General features: G+C 42.9%; 1 protein-coding gene across 4 annotated transcripts in view; it reads left to right on the forward strand.

The window, feature by feature from the left end:
• Positions 1 to 15,050, forward strand: part of HCFC1 (host cell factor C1) — a 37,333-nt gene that overhangs the window by 9,826 nt on the left and 12,457 nt on the right. For 3 of the 4 annotated variants that reach the window (XM_032963375.2, XM_032963378.2, XM_032963379.2), the window contains exons 9-14: positions 3,151 to 3,266; positions 6,315 to 6,485; positions 7,611 to 7,847; positions 10,014 to 10,112; positions 13,168 to 13,402; positions 13,981 to 14,117. In XM_032963375.2, the coding sequence (XP_032819266.1) occupies positions 3,151 to 3,266; positions 6,315 to 6,485; positions 7,611 to 7,847; positions 10,014 to 10,112; positions 13,168 to 13,402; positions 13,981 to 14,117 (995 nt within the window). The remainder of the gene's footprint in view (positions 1 to 3,150; positions 3,267 to 6,314; positions 6,486 to 7,610; positions 7,848 to 10,013; positions 10,113 to 13,167; positions 13,403 to 13,980; positions 14,118 to 15,050) is intronic. The other variant, XM_032963376.2, reaches the window with a different exon arrangement.

Genomic DNA, 15,050 nt, shown 5'->3' on the forward strand with positions numbered 1-15,050 from the left:
TTATTTTGACATTTTGGCTTATTTCAGCTCTTGAGAATAACAAATATCAGATTGATTTACCAGAAGCGCTCTTGTTAGACCATTTAAATATTTTATCACACGTGGATAAAGACCCGTCAGAGGGACTTCGGTAGTTCTGACATTTCCTGGGGCTGTGTATTGGCACTGATAGCTATGAGAGTTTTGAACTAAACGTGTGTCTCATGGCATGATGCTAATAGCACAATTACAATATAATTGACATAAATTTCCTTCTTTCAAATTGTTTGGAAAGTCGTGCAGAAATTGAAATTTGCTTGTGGGCCATGCAACTGAAACTATTACTGTTGTTCCTAGAATGCCCAGTGGGAGGCGGACTAGCTACTCTCAGAGGGGGGGATTGAAGGGAGCCTGGAGAGGGGGAGGTTGGTGGTCTACTGCTGACCACAGTTAGTGGTTGAGGAGGGAGTGGTTAAGCAAGCAATGATTTCTTGTTACATACCTAAATGTAAGTACGTGAGAGGCACGGGGAATATCAGTAGTATGTGAGATGCTGATTAAATTCAGTTGCAAATGTAATACTGCACCAAATGCTGGCTCTAACACTACTTTCAATGTATATGGTCAAATGTCCAAACTGTTAAAAATCAAAACCATTCTACTCTAATAAGCTCAACTCTAAATATGAATTTGCCCAGGAAAGCCTCACAGTGCCTGAAGACTTATTTTCAGGAGGTAGCTTATTGCATTGGGATTTCTGGTCGATTGGCATTTATAAATTAGTGCAGGTGCAGGGATGAAATGGGAATTGCCCAGAAAAAAATGCACACATGAAAAGATAATATTCAACGTCAAACAGGTTATAGAACCCCCTTGCAGTAATCCCATCTGGAAACATACACCATCACTCCGCAGAGAAATCTGCTCTTATCAAGATGAGGTTCCACTTAATTCATCGAGCTAAGAAAGTGAGAAGTGAAATTCAACATGTTAAAGAAGTGCTGCAAATGAACGGTTATGATGATGCACAAATTAACAGGGCATCGAATGCCAAATAAAATAACACGAGCATTGAAACTGCCCAAGTACAGTAAAAACTTAGATTGCGAGCATAATTCGTTCCGGAAACGTGTTTGTAACCCAAAGCACTCGTATATCAAAGCGAATTTCCCCATAAATAATGGAAACTCAGATAATTCGTTCCACAACCCAAAAATATTTAAAAATTATTAATAAAAAATACCTTTTTATATTTGTATTATTTAAATGTAATATAAAGTAATCAAATGTATTAAGTCAATTTAATCGTGGCTGGTGTGAGGGAGACGAGAGGAGAGGAGGAGGGTTATTGTGTCGGACGACTTTCACTGTCACAAACGGAATCACTGCCATCTGTTGGCTCACTGGAACATTTTTCTTTTTGTGCTACTTTAACAAGGAACCTGTTCAATGACACTTGCTTTTGCCTCCTTTTCAACCTTTTTCTTCATGGGGGCTGTTGTTGCAGTACAGTTACTAAAGAACAGTCACTACACTTGGACACAAAATTAAAAAAATGGTTTACGCACACACACATGGTCACTATAGTAAACAGTATACGCTCGCACGGATGTTGACTATACGAGTGAGGCACGCCGACTGAGACCGAGCATGGGAGACGATTACCCACAATCCCGCAGCGAGAGAGAGGGAAGAACATCGGCTCAGTTGTGATCACGTGACGCACGGCAGACAAAGCGTATACGTACTACTCGTATTGCAAGACCTCGCTCGTTTATCAAGTTAAAATGTATTTTAAAATTTTGCTCGTTTTGCAAAACACTTGTAGAACAAGTTGCTCGCAATCCAAGGTTGTACTGTAATTAAAACAATCAAAATACCATACATTGCAGGAGTAACTGATAACTAGCCAGATGTTTGGAAAAATAAAACATCCGAGTCAGATTTGGCACGGTACATAAAGTACAGAATTTAATATCTGGCACAAAAGATGTATTACCGAAGCTATCAACAGAATGTGTGTACAGGATTAACTGCACGTGTGGCAAATTTTATATTGGGCAAACAGGATGAATCATCAGCATGAGACTAAAATAACATCAGATAAATATTAAATACTCCCAAATATAACTGTCAGCAATAGCAGAACATGCGTGCCAACAAGGACACTCAATTGATTTTCATGTTGAAGTTTTGTGCAAAACTAGCTACTACTGGCCAAGACTAATTAGAGAATCTATCGAAATTGAAAGAAATAAAAAATATTTTAACCGTTCGGATAGCTACCGCCTTAGTGCTGCTTGGAAGATGAATAATCAAATAATACATTGTTAAAATGCATGCTTATAAAGGGCACCATATTCAAAAGGGATTACCGTTGGTCCGGCTATTTTAATACACAATGGACAGGAAGGGCAAGATCAAAGGGCTTGCATATTGCACATGCATAATGTACGTTGACTCATTAATCCCCCCCCCTCACTTTGCGCAAGAGCGCAGAAGTGTGGTCATCACATCTAAGCCTCTATATAAGGAACAAAACAGGTGGACTTCTCCAGAAATCTGGCTGTCGCCTGATGAAGCTAGTTGTAATTACTGGCGAGACGTCTTACTCAGATTGTAAATGTTGTGGCAATGCTCTCCAACACACCGGTGTGCTGTACTCGTGACGAATTGGCATGTTCTGTTTACGTTACAACCCTTACTAGTTGGCTGTCGGGTGGTGGCAGGTTTTAACGACACATTTATATGTTTACGCGATCTAACCCAAAAAAACCTCTTATGGATGATATTGGTCGCGAACGCTTACGTGTTAAACTACTCACTCCCGTTGGATAGGCAGCTTCACAAATTTGTTGTCAAGCGTTATGTATGTTGAACTTCTTTCGCACCATACGTAGCCAATGTAAAGACGTTCAACATACTGTATCGCCATTTGCCCCCAAAGTCTGCTTCCTGCATTCACCAATCCATACTGACCAGTTTGACGAATGGACGAATAGTCCCCATGAACCTCACGATGTGGGGGGATGGGGACTGACAAATAGCTGTACATGCACGTGTATTGTATATGTGCTGATAACGACATTCTCGGTGTTTCAAGCACACCACGTGAGCAGTTCTAACACCGTTGTTATCGTGTGCTTCGTGTACGCCTTTTGCTGCCATCAGGAACGACCGTGGTGCGGGTGCAGACCACGCAGGGAGCCAGTGCATCCTCTTCTCCGATCTTCACCGTCACACGCAAGCCTACCACCCCGGGCATCACCGTTTCCGCCCTACCCACGGTGCGTGTCACTTGATGCTCCATGTGGCACTGCTGCAGAAAATTACAAGCTCCAAACTTAATCCGTAACTTTTTGTTATTCTATCGTCAAGTCGCACCCATAACCTTGCCGATTGCCAGGAACAACAATTTGTGTGGGTAGGGGAAGTTTTTAATTGATCTCGCTTTCTACTAAAATACAGTGGTGTTTTTTTTGTTATTGCTTGAAGGTACAACCAGCATATGAACTAAATCCATACATCATAAATACAAATTATACTCACGTGATGTGGTGGGGGAATTAATTTTAATAAATAGTCATGAAATATGTGCAGCCTTAACGCAGTGGTTTGACCCCAGCGACTCAAGTTGTCACTGAAATGGTTCTGCCCCCCCTTCATAACCCACACTGAACGGCACGGTGAAGTACTATCTAATAACCCCTACGGCTGACGTAACATGGGGTGGCCCATGTAACCACTCCGAATATGGTACAGGGGTGAGGATTTGTGAGTATAAAAGGAAAAAATGCCTTTGTTTATAAGCATGTTCTCTATGCCCTGGATGGAGAGAGCGGGATAGGTGTTTTATATAAGCGCCAGCATACATTCGTTTCAGTAATTGCAGCTTGAGGTCTGCTGTACGTTAGCAATTTATTTCCCCCTAAGCCACTAGAGGGCGATAGTTCACTGAATTACGAGCATTTACAGAGGTATCTTGCTCTGGTGAGAGTGGGGCAACACTCATCTCTTTTTCACAGCCCTGAGTCAGTGTTGAAAAGGCTATATTCCTACGGTAGGGGTGAGTTCATCTTCGGAACAATCGCGAGTAATTTCTCATAAATTAGTGCAACATTTTGTGGACCCCTTTTCTCCAGTTGTGCTCTGGGCGTAAAGGCATGAGACAAAGCGTCGTCCTCTGTTTAGAAATCTCAGAGCGGGGAAAACTGGCTACAGCTCTGTTGTCGGCCTGTTACATGCCTCTAAAAAGTATTCTTATAAATTATCGACAATTTAGCCAAATTAAATGCAAAACCAAATATCTCAAGACCAATAATACAGCAGTAACATTATACAGTACAGTACTTGATGTTTACAAAGTGACATCGCCAAACAAATAAAATTGTCACCATGTGCAAGCATTAAAATCACCAATAACTTTTTTCAACTAAACCACTAAGTTGAAGAACATTCGCACACCCAAATTAAGAAATCGGAAACGATATTCCGCTTGAAGCTGCCAAGCATCTCCAGAAAACACATTACAGGAACAACCAATCACATTTTAACTAAATATAAAAAACATATATATGACTTTTCTTTACACATTTATGTTTGCCAGTGATTAATATATTTCTTATTCATAATTACTGATTAAATAAGTGAGCCTGTAGAGCAGGGGCAGGGAACCTTTTTTCTGCCAAGGGCCATTTGTATATTTCTAACATCATTCGTGGGCCATACAAAATTGTCAACTTAAAAATTAGCCTGTTATTGGTCAAACATTTAATTAACTCACCCCTAATGTGATGGCTGGAACTGCTTCTCTTTGTTGAGGCGTGTGATGTTAGCTGGAATTGATGATGTTGCTACTTGCAACTGCTTTTCCAGGTTTGCTCCTAGATTCATTGAATTTCGAGACCCGCCTGCAGTTGCCTTAGCAGGGCCAGACCAAATGATTTTGCGGGCCTTATATGGCCCGTGGGCCAGACGTTCCCCACCCCTGCTGTAGAGGGATAGGATTTTTAAATTGAAGATTAAATTAAGTGTTAAAAATGGTATAATAGTCTATTATGAATAAATCACCTACTTTGTAATGTTTGCACACTGCAATTTATTCATGACAGCTCGTTTAAAGTTATTTTCATCAATAAATAATACTTGTATTGGCGTGTTAAGTGCTTGTGCATGCGATAATTACATTTGTTTGGCTATGTTGGGTGGTGGAGGTCTTAGGACAGATATTTGGCCAGATCATTGCGTAGCCTAACCCAAAAAGTCCCGCACCTTGAATTAGCACGGCTGGCTACGTACGATGCAAAATAAGTTAAACAAAATACATATTACATGCAAATATTCATTATCAACAAAATAAAATGGGTTTTTTTTGCAGTCATTGGAGACAAACTCATACCCTAAACTCGTTTGCACTTAAGATCTGGTTTAACAACGAACAGCTGAAACTTGAATTTTAACTTGATCTCTGAGATGCCAACTGTCTCTATAACACAGCACAGCCATTATCAATTTTCTTGGATACAAATGTAGTGGGTCCAACTGAGTCGCAGACGTTGTTCCTTTTAGAAGCAACACTTTTATTTCTAACACCGTAACACAAAGGGGTAATTGCCCCTTCACCAGACTACAGCGAGTCACTGCTACAAAGGGTCGACCCCTCACACGGGTCTCCGACCACGTGGTTGCCTCGTAGGATGGAGAGCTTCAGAGATGTAGAGCTTCCCGCTTGTAGATGTTGAGCTTCCAGCTTGTAGAATGCAGTGACCCTGGTCCCTCTCAGGGACCCGCCTTATATCCCTCTCCGGTCAGGGCTGCTCCGCCCTTGGCCACGCCCGCCTTCCTGAACATTCTTGTTACCTCTCGAACCTTCTCGAACCTTCTCAAGAGCTCTCTCCGGACACGTGATCACCCACTAGTCGCCCCACCTGGGGCCCCCTGTGTGGACATTCCGGATCACGTGCCTACGGGGTCAACCAGAGTGCCACGGCCCGGGGCAACCCTGCCCCTGGGCTGCCACTCACCCCCTCCCCCTCGGGGTCGCTGAGCCCTGCTAGGGCTGGTATTACACACAGCCACGCACACGGTGCTGTCCACAATGTGGGAACATCGAACGGCACGACCCTTCCGGGCCGACACCATACAGTGACACCCCTGATGTCACTACACAAATACAAATTTTACCAACTTTATTAACAATGCCTTTATAACATGAAATATAGCAGGCTAACGTCTCAACACAAAAGCACAAACTGTCAACAGCTCAACCTTGCGCATGATCAAAGCTGCCTCTTAACATTGGCAATTTATTTATTTTCACTGTGGTCTTGTTTCAGACCGTTTCTGGCACGCCACAGATGAGTGGCATGGCAGCGCTTGCTGCTGCGGCCGCCGCCACCCAAAAGATCCCTGCAGGGGCCTCTTCGTTGGGGGCCACCACAACCACACTCGCAGCTGGATCCACAGGCATCCCAGGCACCATTAAAGTTCCTCCTGGCACTGTTGTGGTAAGGGACCGTGTCTCACATCTCAAAGCGGTGGTGAGTGACGTCGGTCGTTCCCGACTCTTGGCAAATCCTGGGTGTGTAGATTACATCGCATTGGAAGAAGCAGTTATTATTGGACATGTCGATTGATAACTCTTGGTAATTTGTTTTTTTTTACGTTGAATTATCACTAACGCTAAACAAACGCGATTAACAATCCAATTTTCCACCCCTTTACACTGTCCCCTATAGAAATAAAACTTAAGCCGCTTAATTACTTTATTTAGTATATTAACGCTAATTATTTGACTGTTCAGCCCATGACATGTTTTGGGGCCTGTGAATGGAATTAATGGTTCGCAATTACGTGCTCGTGGCTTTGACGTTCATGCTCTTTATGCGGGCGACGAGATTGGTAAGGAAATTCATGCCTCATTCTTGTCAGTCCTCATGAAATTTAGTTCAGAGGCATGAAGAGTTAATTTCTGGTCACCATTTTAAAGTTGGCACTTGCATTAATATCAACACTTGTTACTTATAATCACACCTCAATTATTCAGACAAACCAGATTAACCAATAGTTTAAACGAAGATATAACCTGAGATAGATGTCGAGGCCTTACCTTCTAGGCTGTTCCATATAAGTTTGAATATTTGTTCATGAGATGGTAGACTCACTTGTTACGGTCAGCCGTGTCATTACACTAAGTAACATCACTCCAATATATTTTAATTTGTCATTTGGTGTTACTAGACAATGCTATGGTGACCTACCTTTCCGTAATTTTGAAATTTATTTTTGCCCCACATTTATGAAGCCTCAAACTCACGTGTGACAGCTCGGGACACATCCGAGGTACACATCTAATATGTAAAAAAAAAATCGTTGCACTAGTTTTTGTCTTAAGTAAAGATGATGATCCACCTCATATGGTCGTCGTCATTAACGGTGCTTTAGTACAACAAAAGATGCCGCTCTGCAAAACAATGGCGCGATCAATCGGTAACTCCTAACCATTTCAACATCCTTTTTTTCTTCATTTACGCGCGACTATGGGCCCATTAACATGTTAATAGATCCACGACCCTCTGATGGCGGTAACAGCGACAGGATATCTATAAGAGCAGTATTATTTTTGAGTATAGCGTCATTCCCTTCAGGTCAACGCTCCTGCGACCTCCATGCTGAAGTCGGCCATCGCCCAGGTGTCATCACCCGGAACGGTGTCGGGGACCTCGGGCAGGCCCATCATCACCGTGCACAAGTCCGGCACCATCTCGGTAATGCCGCAGGCGCAGGTGGTCACCACCATGATCGGAGGCGTCACCAAGACCATCACCCTCGTCAAGAGCCCCCTGTCTGTGGCTGGGGGCGGCACACTGGTAAGCCGTCACGTCGCCCGTGTCAGGAGAGCGTCGCGTTGTTGCACCCTCGCCTCCGGCTGAAAAGTTATTGGCCGAGAGCATTTGTCCATGCCACCTGAGGAGACAAACCTTACCCATTGTGGCTTGTGGCTGATTTCTGTGAAAAAAATTACCCAAATGTTAATGCAAGTGGAAGTTGACAGGCAGAGGATAATGATGGTAGGAGGTTGCTGTATCTGTTTAACCTGGAGATTAAATAAACCCATTGATACACCTGTAACAGTGTTTGCCTCTTGCGAGGGCGACCTCGGTGCCAGTCTCCACCTGCTTTGTGTTTCCATATATTTTAGTTTAACTGTGTTATGCTTCTTGGCAGAATTAACCAGTGTATATTTGCTAAATGTTAGATAATTATTGCATTGCATCATGATGTAAATATTACTAGTGCCCACCAATTAGACTGTGAACCCACACTTGTGGCCGAGTACCAAGTAGCGATAAAATTATAGCATGCTTGGGTTTAGTGCTAAGACATGCTGAGTAAACACAGGATTCTGTTGTAATAAACGTAGCAATATGTCTTTCTGAAAAATAAGTATTATTGAATAGCATTTTAAAACACCAAAACATGTTTTTTTTCTTGAATATGATTGTAATGTTTTTCGAGTGCCACATGGTCCAGAGTGCTAAGCTGGAACCCCAGAGACCCTGGGTTCGAATTCACGTTTCAACTACCTGTGATTAAGCCAGGTTGTCAAATGTAGTTACTTGATGGTCTTAGCCCGGTCAGCAGTGATCCATCATTCAATTTGGTTTTGCACTTGATGTGCCTAAATTCCAGCTGTTAAGAATTACAATTATATTTCTTTCACTGTCTAATGGTATACACGTGTTTTGGGAAAGTGCACATTCTACTGTCTAAAGGGTAAAAATTACATTTGAAGGATTTTTGGTCATTCTGAAAAATCTCGCCCATGGGCCAATGTCGACCGCACGCAGAGTACACGTCTCTGTGAGAATACAAAAATGCCTTCTTTGTCACGTAGCAAGAAGGCAATTAGAATAAATTTAGAAGAAATACAAACGTATTGAAATAACATAGTGTAACTGTTTTTGTTTTATTGTGATTGTGTTTGGTGGATGGCTGAATTTTATTTGTGGGCTATTTTGTGGGGCAGTGGGGTTATTAATTTTATTTTTCACACTTTGTGCTATGTTGTTTCCTATAGTTGACAACTTCTTTTCTATCCATAGTTTTTGTGAGCTTTACTTTTTTCTTCTTTTATGCAAGCCAATTTGCCTGCCCACCTTAACTAATATAATGTTTCCTTAAAATGTTTATATTTCTATATCTGCAAAGATTTTTTTATTTCATGTACATTTTTACAAAACGACTTGCATATGGCTTTAAATCTGAGATCAGCTTAACATATGCTGTTAACTGAAAGATGATGGAACCCACCAGAGTATATTTTAGTTCACTTTCAAAATGCAGTCGATACATGGTACATTCTGGAAATGTAAAACTAACAATTTACCTCTCGAACCCTGATTATTTTTCCATGTGTCGAGCACTGGCTTTTATTTTTCTAAAATAAAAATTTGACATGCACCTTGTGGCTTGACATGTCCAATGCCAAAAATGTGCTGCATATTGTTATAATATGTTATTAAAGCACATCAATGTGGGGGTGATTCTGAAGTGATGTTTGAGTATTTTATATCAGTTAATTGTAAGACGTGATGGACAGTTCAGAATACATAGCTGAAGCAAGTTAATCTATAAGATAAGAGCTATCTGTTTATTGGGTCACGTCACCCTTCACCGATGTGGCAAAAATATTCTGGAGTTCAAATAACAGTGTGACGTCCTTGACTTAAAGCTATTCAATTCAATTACTTGGGACTACTTTTTAATTCAATGAAGAACTACTTTATTTGGTTGACCCAGCCTGGTTGCTCAGTGGTAGAGCGAGCAGCCCTCACTTATAAGGTTCACAGCTTTAATGCTCATATTGAGCGGGGAATCGCTTTTATTTTTATTGCTGTGGTTTGGGTGATTTTTTTTCTGCCTGGGCCTTGTTGTTTGTGTGCGTAGTGACACTGCCTTTGTATCCTCCCCCCCTTGCTCTCCCCTCCGGCTGTGTTGTGTGTGTGTATCCTCCCGCCTGCCTGTCCGTGTAGCTCTCCAATCTGGGCTCTCTGGTGACGCTGATGCAGACTAAGCCTGTGCAGTCTGGGGTTGTCACTTCGCAGGCGAGCTCTCTCGCCCACTTCATTCAGGTTAGCCTCCTTCGCTTTGTCCTGTGGCGGCGAGTGTTTGCCGGTTTGTGTGTGCTGCTTGATTTTTATTTCGTTGGTCCCGCAAGCTCTTGACGGCAGCTTTTAGGATCGTTTGAAAAGCCATTTGCCTCCTTTTACATTAATCCTATCGTACATTAATTATGAATATCAAAAACAAATTTTCTTTGGATAAACCCTTTCACAGCCACCCATCTAGTCTCCAGACCCGGCAATGCCTTCCTCTGGCCGGTCCCGATATTTCAGATGACTGAATGTAGGTTTTGTTTGCGGGTCACACAAACATGATATGTCTGCTGCGATCCACAAACATTAATGCTGACATTTTTCACCAAAAACCAAACGAACCAAGTTCACAGGATTAATAACAAAAACGAATACAAAGTGACCGGCTGCAGGGTGACATACAGTTGATAATGTATGACTCGAGCATAATTGTTGTCGTTTTAGTGTTCGTGTACAACTAATGCTTCCAATACCTGTCGCAGCCTGCGTACGCTCGTGAAGATAATTGTAATGCTTGGATCCACACTAACGCAATAAATAAGCCCAAACTGGAGCCAGTAAACAAGCTTTTGTGTGCCCAACGTTGGCATCCTCTGCGGAAAATGTGTTGCCAGTTGGCCTGTGAATTTCTCAACAGCAGGAGGTTGTTTATCAAGTTGGTGTGGAACTGAGCAGGGGTGTGCCTCCTTTTGTGCTTGATGGGAAGGGCTGCGACTCATCCTCTCAGTCAGTGCTTGCAGATGGCCTGGTGCACATGATGAAGGGTTTACCTTTACTGCGTGTAAAGTTTAATTTCCAGAGCAAGCATTATTTTGCAACCGTGTTTGTGCATGGATTACCGTTGCGCAAGTACACTGAAGGGGATCGTAGCCTTTCCCGAGTGGATAGTCTCAACTGTCGGCTAAACGTGCGTGCTTCTGAGAACATCCCTAACTCTGGTTCAACCTTTTTATTGACAGTTGTCCTCCCAATCTCATTCTTACTGTTGTTCTTGTAATGTCTTACTATTAAGACATTCTGTATTCTCAAACTTACCAGTGTAAAATCACCCTTTGTAGCCATACAAAGGGTGGTGCACATTTCATTTTCAAATAGTAATTTCACCATGGCAATCAAACCATTTTGTTTTTGTGCATTGTTTTGTGACCAAGCTGAGACCATCATCTCACTATACTTGTGAATCCAGTTTAATCGTATGTAGCTGCCACGATTCAAACCCAGTCTCACAAGTGCTGACTCATTGCCTTGATAACACTTATTAGCCCCTTAAATTGTCTGGCCGCCTGAGTACATTAGCAATGCATATTTAATTTTCATTGCAACAACGCATGTCCACCACTGCGGTGTGGGATGGCCCCAGCGAATGATTGCTCCCTTATTTCTTGCACCGATGTGCTTCATTTAATTTTGTGCCCCCAGGCTTTGGCATCTGGGGTGTTGTTTTCATTTGGGGGGATTGTAAGGAAAGAAGAAAAAGATACACACAGAATTTGGCAGTTGTCCTACCAGAGGGGGAAAATAAACAAATGCTTTGTTCAGTGGCTGCCAGCGTCACCTCCGGGTAGAGCCATGGTGCAATCGTTGTGGTAATTGGTGCTCGAAATGTGCAAAGAACTGCACAAGGCACCCCCCACCGGGGAGCCATTGCAACATCCATGATGGTTCCAGTGAGGGAAACGAGTAAAGTTAATCCTTTATAGAAAGTAGAGTGCTAGACATATCCAAGTAAATCCCAGCAGCATATCTGTTAATGTCAACGATGGTTTTGATTACTTTGGCTGAAAGCTTAGATGATCGGTTTGTTCCAATAAGGTGTCTTGGATAATTGGGAGTGCTCAGTGTGTGTATACACAAATGTCAGCAGGACAACTGCATAGAATAGCAATAATCTATGGTAGCTTGTGCACAACTCCTTGTTATTAAATAACATTTCCCATTAATTAATGTGATCCTATCACCACTCGTCTTATATTCACCACAGTGTAAAAGTAAGATTGTTGAATTGTAACCCTTAATCATGGTAATGCACCAGGATAATAGTTAAATACCTAGCTAGATTCTACATATTCTAAAATGGGCAAAAAAATCATATTTATTTCAGACTAATAAACTCTATTTTTTGTATTTTATTTATTACGCTTGTTTACCCAGGAAGGCTTCAACGAGTTTGAGGACTCCACAGGAGGGTCCTGTCAAGTTTTTGCAGTCGGGGGCCATAATTGCTATGTACTTTTAAATTGAGTAATAATTTTTATAATTTTCCAAATTTGGACCATGATGCAGGCACACAATGGTTTACTCTTGTGAATGATGTCGCAGGATCGTTAAATTACACTGTGAAGCAGACGCCACTTATCTCGAGAGATTCTGCTTTGCTGCGATGGTTAATACACTGGACTTGCAGTCCAGAGGTCACCGGAAAAGATTCGAGCTCCCGGCAGTGCGGTTGGGCAGGCTTCTTATATCCCTTTACCCCTGTCCACCCAACAATTACCCAGCAGTTAGATGATTGGCTGGTCGGGGTGCGGGGGTGGGGGGAGGTAAAATCTGGGTATTCCGACCTTTCTGGTCAGTGTGGAAGGGTAGGCCAAATACTGGATATGACATACCCATACTGGACATCTTTGGAAAAGAGCTTGATAGCTCATCAGATTCCTCCATTATAAAAAAAAGATTCTGATTCTGACCCTCTTTATGGAGCGCCCTCTGGTGGAAGGCCATCCATCAGCATTTCAGTGAGAAACCAATTGCAGAGTTGCAGTTTCACCTTTTAATTGTGTTGCGGAATGGAAGACCGAGGACAGGTCCTACAGTTTTTCGCTTCACATATAGAAACATGCGTTAGAGTATTTGGCTGCTATAAATGTAAACGTGATAAGCCGCTTCGTTGAGCTGTCATTTGTGGCCAGGTTGCTTCTGAAAAAGAACTATCTCGCTTAGTGGGCATTACCTGGTAAAAAATGTAATAATGTAATTTACATCCCTATCATCTCTCCCTCACCCACTGACAACGCCACCATTTGCACCACAGACCAAGGGCACCCTGCCTCCGGGCGCTACCATCGTGAAGCTGGTGACATCGGCGGATGGCAAGCCTGCCACACTCATCACCACCTCGCAGGCGGGTGGCATGACTGGCACGGCACAGATCCTCAACATCGGTGCCATGGCCGGCCACACGGGCACCGTCGTGGGCAAGCCCGGCGGTGCCACTATCATCAAGACCATCCCAATGTCGGCGCTCATGAGCCAGGCTGGGGCTACAGGTGACCGATCACACAGTGCTTGACTGGATAAAAAAAATCTCATCGGATTATGCTATTGCTTTGTTTCCACTCATGCGGGGAACCAGGCTCTGCTGACACAGGAATGGCTTAGTTTGGTTTCCATTTGTCATGGAGGATCCATGCCAGGGCATGGGTTTGTGTGCCCACGCTCCATGAGCTATTATTGTGGCCTCGGGCTTCTGACCCCTGCCCTGCTCCCTTCTCTCCACAGATAGGGGATGGAGGTTGGTAATCAAAAACAAACATACAGTATAGGCATGGGATCGTCATCATCGGCCTTGGTAAAATCCACTGCTGGATGAAAGCCATTTTTCACAGTCTTACGACACAACAATCCCATCTGGCTGAAGCACGCGAACTGCTTTCATCGCTCCAATCCTCTACGTTGGATGTCCTTTTGGGCGTGTACCCTCCCTTGGCTACCACTCCCTTCATAAGTCTTGACCACCATGTCCAGTCCATGCCCAGTTTTTTAAGTCATTGAGATTTTTCTTAGGCATGTGTTTTATAATGCATCTAATGTTGTGTATGTATGTTTACTTGGTGATGTACTGTAGGTGGAACTCAAACAGGTGGAATGAAGTCCCCCATCACCTACATCACCACTAAGGTCATGACCTCTGGAACCGGAGCTCCAGGAAAGATTATCACAGCCATGCCCAAGCTAGGCAGCACCCAGTCCGGAGTCACACAGGTGAGCACTAAAGTTCAAGTTGATTTATTTAACCAGGTGGAAACTTCAGAGACGAATACATTCAGCCGTTAATTGGACACTTCCAAATTATCCAATATTCTGAATCATGTACAATGGTACGTCGCAGTATCTCCTGCCCCAATAATTATTTTTTTCCAAAAATTGTTTCTCCCGGCCTATCTTGATGTCATTAAACGTGCTTTATTTTATGTAAAACTCTTCACACACCGTACGCATTGACACACCTGCATCAATTCTATCCAGACTACGGGTTTTAATCGTCAGTCCCTTTCTATGACTTATTGATGTAGGTGTAGACGACATCTGAGAGGGTTGGCTTGCAGAGAGTGCCCCTTAACAAGGTAAAGTCCAAAGCAACAGGTCTGCACTAACGCTCGCCACGCGTGCCGCCACTAAACTGAGTCATTGTTTTGGTCGTGTCGCGGCACGTGTTTGCTGACATTGGACCATTCGGTACGGAAATTCGGTTCATGGCGAATTACTAATTTTGTACATATGCCGAAAGCGCAGCCGTGCCGAATTTTCCCCAATTGCGAATTATCAAATACCGATATAACGAGGCTTTACTGTAGTCTCATTATCATGACTGACCCGTGTCAAAGTGGATCTTACTGACTTGAGGACAAGCGGAACCATTCTTTGGCTCGGTCAAAATTACAATTTTAGGCCTTTAAATTCCACTTACGAAAAGCTGTTAGACCATTGGAGCATAGTAGTACAGTATAACAATGGATGTTGCATTGCCCTCCGCAGACTGAAAGCCCAGCAGTAGTAACCTACAGCACCTGTTCTATAATAAATAATCTCGGTTCACTATCGTGCAATGCATGATAATTGTCCATCCAAGCACTATCGTGGTACAATCCTGCTTGCTATGGTCTTTCTACGTGTGTAAGGTTTCAATCGATCATT

This window comes from Petromyzon marinus, chromosome 30 (assembly GCF_048934315.1).
Source record: "Petromyzon marinus isolate PM22_M1 ecotype Great Lakes invasive population chromosome 30, UKy_Petmar_22M1.pri1.0, whole genome shotgun sequence".
Taxonomy (NCBI): Eukaryota; Metazoa; Chordata; class Hyperoartia; order Petromyzontiformes; family Petromyzontidae; genus Petromyzon; species Petromyzon marinus.